We start from the raw sequence: 8,863 nt of genomic DNA on the forward strand, positions 1-8,863 counted from the left end.
ATTTGTGTTCTTCCCATTTAATTTAATCCCCGACTGTCAGTATTTACTTATTTATTTATACAACCTCACATTTTGTTGTTTTCAAAAAGAAAGGACTGAAGTTTACACACACACACACACACACACACACACACACACACACACACACACACACACACACACACACACACACACACACACACACACACACCTCAAGTCCAGAGGGGTCAGCTGAATGGGAAGGAGAAGATCTGGTCAGTTATCACCTACGCCCTGCCGGTGATCATATATCCCCTGCTGGGATAATAACCTAGCCAAAGGAGAATATAGAAACCACTGAAATCAAGACAAGGAAGCTCCTTATGGAGGCTTTCACACTAAATCAAGCACCCCGAGCGCTGTCTAAGATGGGACAATGAACATCGCCCTTATGAAGTCAGTCACTGTACAAAAAAGGTTATGCTCAATGTTAAAAGTAATGCAATTGAATAGAGGTTTGACAGATTATCTATTATCTATGTCTATGTAACATACTCCACCTAGACTGGTTCCTGATCAACTGTAATTTTTGCTGACAGTAAAATCAAACTGACAAAAGATACCACTCCCACATTGCTCTCTTTTGGCTGACATACTAATCCTGCTGTCACTATCTAGTATCTACAGAGGTCATTTTAGTCATGCAAGTAGATGCTTCCTATTAACAGAATGAGCATTAGTCATAATCATTGTTAACAGGTACCTCTATTAGAGCACCTTCCATCAAAGCACTTCTTACTCTGTTGACTTATCTTGAAAAAGTAACTTAAGGTCAGTCAGATTTACAGTATGCTTAGCATGCTCCAGGAAGTACTGTGCCTTCTACCATAGCTGGTGAACAATGTACTGCTGTAATGACCTAATGCAAGAAAACAACAAAGCAGCTTAATTGGAGTAAGTTACCTGTACCTCAATGTCATAGCTTAATTGTTTAACTTACATTTGATATACTGTGCATGTGTTTTTATCCAGAGTGACATAAAACCGTGTATTGTAATGATTAAAAAAATAGATAAATGTATCAGATTCACATTAACATAGCAATATGGATCCATCCTGCCTTGTTTTAATTGTTCAGGCTGATGTTGGTGGTGTAATATTGCAAGGAGATTACAGGATGATGGTATCATGAAAAACTAAGGCCTGTAGCTTTACACAAGAATCACACATTACAATTTCAGACAAGTGTTGTTTTAATTTAAACTGGCTACAAGAAAACATTTTCCACTGCTAAAGCACAAGATCATTTAATTAAAAAATATATTTTTCTTTGCTTTTTGTATAGCAAACACACAAGATGACCACCTATACTCAAAACATACTCATGTTTTTAATTAGTGATTGACTTTTTTATTTTTCTTATAAGATATGTTTTGCTGAAGCAAAGCAAACAGCTATTTTATAGCAAGCGCAGAATTATTTTTGTTTGGCAACCTAGTTTCAAGGTTTAATATCATGCCAGCTTGACATTAATCCCCTCAAAGTTTAATAAGCAGCATTTCTGGTCAACCATTATAATGATATACATATAGTACATATAAAGTACATATTCAAATCTCATCAATGAAAAACCACTTTCCAAGCTAACATATAAAGAAATTAATAAGTGCAGTACAATATATATTTTTCACAGCAGTTCATCACAGGTCCAAATTATATAAAATAGACACAGAGGCATGCCAGCAGCAGAAGACATAAGAGAGGTCGAGAAGCACTGGATGCAGATTCACTGGTCCCGTGGCCACTGGCAGGGGCTGTGTGGGCCGATACACATTGAAATATCCTGTTTGCTTGGGGAACATCTTGATCTAGTGGATAAGAATGAAAGAAATCCTTTGGGACACATTTAAATATTCACTTGAAAAAAGTCATATCATTATTTGATGTATATGTTCCTGCACTGGAATGCACGCTCTGGTTTATTGTTGCAGAAGTGTAGCCTGTAATCTGCTAGCTGTTGAAGCCTGTCATGGATGTCTCATAAGAGTTGATGAAGAGGTGAAATCACGTGATACATGTACAGATTGCCAAAGATTATGTTGAACTGTTGAAGACAGTCACATGTTTTTCCTCTTCCTGCCCAACACTGATTAGTGATATACTGAGAGCAGCTGATTTCACAGATAACTGAAAGTGTCATTCACACCAGAGGAAACTGAGCAGGTGAATTGCTTACATTTGAGTGTACTCTGTCATAGATTATTGTGCTGTGATGTAGTTTTACCATTACTCTAGCATTAATAAAAATTATTGCATCTTTTTTTACAATAGTGCAATGACAAAAGTGTTATTTTTACATTTTTCATGCTGGTATTGAGAGGTGCTTTGCTTTTAACTGTGTGTCGTTAAGGTTGACTATCACAATAATACTTGATCTTGGTCATTGAATTTGTCTTTTGTGGAGACTTGATATGCATTTACTTGATAACTGTGCATTACAGTTATCATCACTCTCTCAGTGATGCTACAGTGATGTTTGCTTCAGTGAGTTTGGGTACCAAGGAAGAGTTTGGACCCGGATTACTAATGACAACAGACTTAAGTGCCTGACCAGAATATCAAATGAAATGCACATTGCTGACTCTCTGTGATCAGTATTATTACTCATTATTTCAAGTTTATTCATTATTTCAAGCTGTTGGCTCAAATGTTTAAAATGTCTGTGTCACAATTCATGTTCTGAGCCTTCAATACCAAGGGAATACAGTCATTTTAATCACTGTACATAGGTATGTCAGCCATGTATATTATCATTCCCATTTTGCTTCATCTGTATGGCATACCATACAAAGGTCTCAAGGCTAGCAAATTACCTTTTTAAAATGGATGATGGGTAAAACTTACCAGGTTTAAGTCCACATTGACTGACTCTTTAAAGACTGTCCAGACAACTGCTTGGTTGCATAAAGGTGTGGTTAGGGAGCCACTGTAGCGGTAGTAGTCATGCCGGTTCACATTGCCAAGCAAGTCATCAATGGAGATCTCATATGTGACCATCACTGTTGTGCCTACAATGAAGCAAAGATGCACAACATGTGGTGATCTGCTTGGGCCCTGATTCAGAAGTTTGCTTTCCTGTTCAACAAAGCACATGTGTGCTCACTGATATTGTGTATCTTTGAGAGATAGCTGGTCAGGTTTTCCAGAAGTCTGTGTTAGATGTTGGTGCTGATGTAGGATGTGTCTATCGAGACAGTTATATTGGATAATTAGAAAGAAACTCAAATATATGGGTTGTAGTTTAACAAAGCTAAAATAAAAACTAACAAAAAAACAGAAACTTACTGTTCCTGATCCAGTACTCCCATGAGAGCTGCTCAAAGTGCTCCCATGAGAGGTGCTCTTGGTAGTAGGGATAGACTGGAAAATCGACATTAAGAGAAACTTTTAACCCACAACTCACAAAATGATATTGGAAATAACAGCAAGCTTTCTTTATAGACCTAACAATCGCTTCAGGCTTTTTTGAAAGCCTTGATTGAGTTTAAAAATCAATCAAGTGATTGATTTAAAAAAAATAACATATCATACAGAAGTATATTATTTTTTACGTGACTTTTTAAAATCACAAAGATGCTCATCACTTCTGTAGCTTAAAGCATCTCAGATAATGACTGCATAATTATGACCACAGTTTTTGTCTGACATTGATAATGCAAAGTATTTAGGAAAATGATTAATCATCTTTATTTTCACAAGTATTTCCCCATGAAAAGACAGTTGAAGTGTTTATTAAAAATATGACTTCAAAGCGAGCCATATGTTAATATTGCTAATGCCAGAGATTTGTATATTTTGTGTATTTGAGAGATGTTATTTCACTTATCTCAGATTTGTGTGGAATTCTAATGATCAAATATAGAGTGCAAAAAAGTTTTTCTCCTTTAACTATTAGGAATGGATTCCCATCTGTGATATTACAACTGTCATCAGCCGCCAGCATGAACTGCACTGTTAATCAGATAACTCTAAGACGATGACACTGAGTGTCTGAGACAGTGATCACATAACTTGGTGCGTAGGACAGGTAGAAATAGAAACTATTTTGTCTTACTTATTTTCTTCTGCCCTGTTCACATTGTAGATCCCTTCAGAAATTCGAGTGTAGTGCAGATTTAGCTTTCTTTGAAATACATGGAATGTGTATCATAAGCCAAGTGTTTGACAACCAATATAGCATATATACTACTGTTAACAGCTTAACTTCCCCAGGTTTTACCTCAATAAAGACTCCCAACATTGCCAAGCCATCCGGTGCCTGTAGTGCCTCATCCAGGGTTAAATCCTTTCTCTTGCTTACAATGTGCATCTGGACAAAAGACCAACTTAATGGCATGGAATATAAACAGGCTAGGTGTTTGGGGAAAATGCTTCAGATGCTTAATCTTTGTCACTACCTCCATTGGGTATCTTTTTGAGTCCACAGTATGCTCTGAGCCTTCAGACGTATCTGATGTGTCACCCCAGTGGAAGTGGAACTGTAGGATGGTATAGTCATGGCCCAAACCTCCTCCTGACTCCTCCACCAAATTTTCCACCAGTACACACTTCACTGGCAGTTGTTTGACAACACAAGAAAAGAATACTACAAACATACTCTTTTGATTTAGTTGAAGAAGATTGGCATAATAATAATGTAAGATGCTGTAATAATGTAAATAAGAACCTTTATATTAACCATGTCCAAAACAATTGCGAATGATTAAAAAAAAACCTTCAAACTTGAATGGCCTGTGTTGGTGATGTACTTGATAGCGTGGTTGTTATCAAAATGTTTAAATACAAAGGCATCAAGATGGCTGTCCGGCACAGCATTGTTTTTGTCAATGTTGATGGGTGACTGGTGTGTACTGCTACAGTGGGAGCCAGGCAGAAGCTGCCAAGAAGGTGGAGTGTCAGCTATTTGCAGAAAACATTTTCAGTCAAAATCCTGATCTCAGAGTATTTTCAGTATAAAACTCTCCTGATAAATGTGCTGATACATACCACAGTGATGTGGATGATAACACCATTCATCTGAAGAATGGAAAAAGAGTCATATATCGTTAGCTTCATAGCATAATTGCCTAAGTCATTTGACTAAGTCAATGACTTAGGCACTTATGCTATGAAGCTAACGATATGTAATGTGCCAAATCAAAGTCATAAAAATGTATCAATCATTTATGTTTTTTTCCAATTTACAGGAAGGTAGAGGAGTTCCAGGGGAGGCATACACATTACGTTCGTGCAGAGGTTGTGTAGGTCGGTAGATATTATTCAGGTGTGTTTCCATGGGAAACTTCTTAATCTAAGAACAGATTACCAAAGGCTAGGTTAAGGTTAACATCAGCTAGCGCCCTGGCAGCACAGACATACACTCCCTAAAGCAGTGACTGTGACTGAAAAAGCCTTGCTCATTCAGAAAGCCTGTACTTTTTTGTAAGAACAAGGAAACATACCATTAAAAAAAATCACAATAGCACATAGAAAATGTATCAAATGTTTTACATAGAAAATATACAATTTTAAGGGAAAAAAAAAGTTCATTTTAAATTTGATGACAGCAACAAATCAAAATCTAGACTCAAGGCAGACCACAGCACCCAGACTCTTTTTTAAGACTCCAAGCTGCTGTAATAGATTCAGTATATAGTTCTATATAGTATATGGAAATATGCAAGGCCTTCACTGGAAAAGATGTTGTCCAGATGGGAAAATATGTCACTTTTTTAAACATGTGTGATTTCTCCAGATTATCCAGATCTTTTGATGACATTATGCACTGTAGATGACGAGATATTTAAATATCTCCCAGTGTTATGGAGAAGAACATTACTGAGATATTAAACTGGTTTTTGGTGAGCATCTGCCAATATTTGCTTCTGAGCAACTCTGTCTGTCAAAGATATTCTTTTTATATATATTCTAATCACCTGTTTCTATTTAACCTAGCAGCAAAATCCTTTTCCAGCTGTTTTCTTGTAGTACCATGTACTTTTTGCCTTTTGATGATGATGAGATGAGATAGCCTTTATTTGTCAGTTGCAGGTCATTTGCCCACAACCAAGATGACAGACCTTGCCGACCGTACATACAATACAAACATCACAATGGGGAGACAGGTCAGGCTAGGTAGCGAGGAAAAAAAACATCAAAATGTGCAACACAGAAGGATAATACAGGAATGCACAGGAATCAACACACCATAACACAATAAACACAGACAGGCAACATGGGAAAGTGTTCCAGTGTGTACATCTGATCTGGGACCGCTGCAATCTTTTGACTGCGCCTCCAGCTGACCCGATGTCCACATCAGAGGGGAGGTAAGCGTTGGAGGTGGCGTTGGATAGGGAGGGTGATGTGTCAGTGAGTGATCAGTATAGTGCGTGTCCATAGTTCAGCTGAGACAGTGTCCTTCGCCCCGCCAGGCTAAGTAAACAGTCTTCCAGCCAACCCAGGTGGCCTTGCATGGAATGGGAAGGAACAGACTCAACACAGTCGTTATCAGGGAGTTTTTGTTCGGCTCCAGCCTTGAGCCCACAGCTGGCGCCGAAGGGGTAGCCGGATTATGATGGTAATTTTTCTTTTGCAAACAACTCATGAGAATTTCAAGCTGTTTTTAATACTCCGACACTGGTCTCTCAATCTCCCGTTAATAGCTGCAAGTTTCTCCGTGATGTTATTAGCCGTCGATTCTGTGGTCTTGTCACTCTTTTTGCTCACATAGCAGATTCTGAGACCTCACAACTGCAGCCAACTGATCCGAGATGTAGCTTCCGCCCAGAGATGTTGTTCTGAGTTGATTCTTTCCTCATGTAATCCAACATACATACGCTCAAAGGTGTTATTCTGAGCATTCACTGCAGTCGTAAGCGCCTCCAAGCTCTTAACCATGCTGCCTTCAGTGAGCCCTTTCTGAGAAGTCGCATCTGTCGTTTCAATCCCAGCGGGCAGCCTTGTGGGGGTTTGAACAGCCGGTTCTGCTCTCTTAATTCTCCGATAAGCCAGGGCCAAGCCAGCTCCGATCAGCCAGAACCCTGTTATCATGGTTCTGAATAGGTAGATATCTTCAGCGTCCTCGATCGACAGTCCCGCCAGGCACACGATCCTCTGCCACCCGTCCATCGTGTATCCGACAGGGAAAGTCCCTCCAGGGCACTCGGGTTCTCCCGAGCCCAGACTTCTCGTTAAAGGGTGTCAATAGCATTCAGAGACCAGTTGATCAAATCCATAATTCTCTTTTAGGTTTTAGACACAGACTGTGAGAGGGTGTTCCAGGGAAAGTAATACAAAAAAGACACGAGACTAGACAAGGACATAAGAACTAGCAGGGAAGATAAGGGAGAGGAGAAAAAGTGTGTCCGCCTCCTCCGAGAGCCAAAGAAAGATTCAAATTGGGATGTTGCCGTCATCCCAATTTGATTGACTGACGTTGTTGCCATCAAATTAAAAAACTGTACGCACACATGTCCTCTGAGTGTTTTAAGAGATTTTTATACTGGTTGATCCTTTAAGTTAAATTCAAAGAGTCATGCATCTGCTGAGCCACCAGACAAGTCTAGGGCTTACATAGACATATGTGCGCCTCACTATCTGCAGTTGGCTGGTAAATAATCAGGTAGATAAGTTGAAAAGAAAGACTTCACTTGTCATTCTGTTACTTTTGCATGACTCGGAATTATCTGTTTATCCCACACAGTCACGTGCCGTTTGCGCAACATTTTCACTTGTTGACAGAGTCAACAGAAAAAGACATAAATAAAAAGGCATGATTATCAAACACAATAATCAAGCAGACACCAGCATGTACCAGTATGCTCCATCGGTATGTCACCAGTAAGTCTAGAGCTGCATGTCTGCACATTTCAGTGATTGCTTCTGCAACTGTTTGTAAATCCAACACAAACAGAAGGATTCCATTTGCCATGAGTCATTTACTGGTCGAGCTATTCAGTAGGATTAGCAGTAATTAAATAATTAAATAATTTCTAATCCACATTAATTAATATAAGAAGCTTTCTTTTCAGCATTTTCTCATATCATATATATTTGTTTGTTTGTTGTGTTGTGTTAAAAGGAGGAAGAGAACATTCATATTTGCAAATCCCCTTAAATTCACTAAACACAATCTTTGCTCCTCTTATGCTAAAGAGAACTCACCAGTTCACTGTTGGCGTGGATTGGCTCATGAAAGATTGTCCACACGACTGCTTCGTTGCAAGCAGGCGTTGTCAGGGAACCCATGTATTGGTAGAACTTTGAAACCAGTTTTGTTGCTTATTTAAAAATAGCAGCGTGAAGTCTGGGACATACTGACATTTATGAAAAACCCAAGTACAGCATATCCATCTGGATGCTCCCGGGGGGCAGTGAGATGATCCTTCTGAGTGACTATGTGCATCTGGAAGAGATTCCAGCCATTTAACCATTTATAAGGCAAAGCAAAACAAGGAAAAGAAGTTTAGATGTCAAGTGATGAAGAAACATTGTACCTCCATTGGATATCTGTGCTCATCGACTGTGTGCTCTGAACCCGGATGATTTCCATCACCCCAGTGAAAGTGAAACTGAAGTCCTGTATATGTTCCACTAAGTCCACCTCCACTCACTTTAACTTCATTTCCTTTCAATGTGCACTCCACTACAAATGGGTGTAACATGGAAAACTTTGATAAACATATTTAATTATGACAGAGATGAAGCCTTTCTTAATTTCTACAACATACTACAAACAGGATATTTGCTATTACACAGTGGTAGAAAATACTTAAATCCTTTTCTCAACCAAATGTATACAATGCATTTTAATATTCAGTATTAGCAGTAAAGTATCTCAAAAATTAAATGAAGTAAAACGTGA

General features: G+C 38.7%; 1 protein-coding gene across 1 annotated transcript; it reads right to left on the reverse strand.

Moving 5' to 3' along the window:
* Positions 1-501: 501 nt before the first annotated feature.
* On the reverse strand, positions 502-8,863 carry LOC309713176 (putative carbonic anhydrase 5). Its single transcript, XM_082544577.1, has 10 exons — positions 8,496-8,863; positions 8,342-8,404; positions 8,164-8,259; positions 5,005-5,034; positions 4,741-4,894; positions 4,416-4,570; positions 4,238-4,327; positions 3,139-3,378; positions 2,863-3,093; positions 502-1,826 (listed from the first exon to the last, which is right to left on the reverse strand). The coding sequence occupies exons 1-10, from the start codon at positions 8,661-8,663 to the stop codon at positions 1,659-1,661; spliced, it is 1,395 nt and encodes a 464-aa protein (XP_082400703.1). The 5' UTR covers positions 8,664-8,863; the 3' UTR covers positions 502-1,658.

The sequence above is a fragment of the Aulonocara stuartgranti genome (assembly GCF_965226115.1).
Source record: "Aulonocara stuartgranti genome assembly, chromosome: 8".
Classification (NCBI taxonomy): Eukaryota; Metazoa; Chordata; class Actinopteri; order Cichliformes; family Cichlidae; genus Aulonocara; species Aulonocara stuartgranti.

Bases quoted from the DNA above. Each gene is read 5' to 3' on its own strand.
- LOC309713176 (XM_082544577.1), bottom strand. From the start codon at position 8,663: ATGTTACACCCATTTGTAGTGGAGTGCACATTGAAAGGAAATGAAGTT. The intron at 4,328-4,415 runs GTAGTGACAAAG...TCTTTTGTCCAG, and splicing joins CAAAAAGATACCCAATGGAG to ATGCACATTGTAAGCAAGAG. The intron at 3,094-3,138 runs AAAGATACACAA...TTTGTTGAACAG, and splicing joins AACCTGACCAGCTATCTCTC to GAAAGCAAACTTCTGAATCA.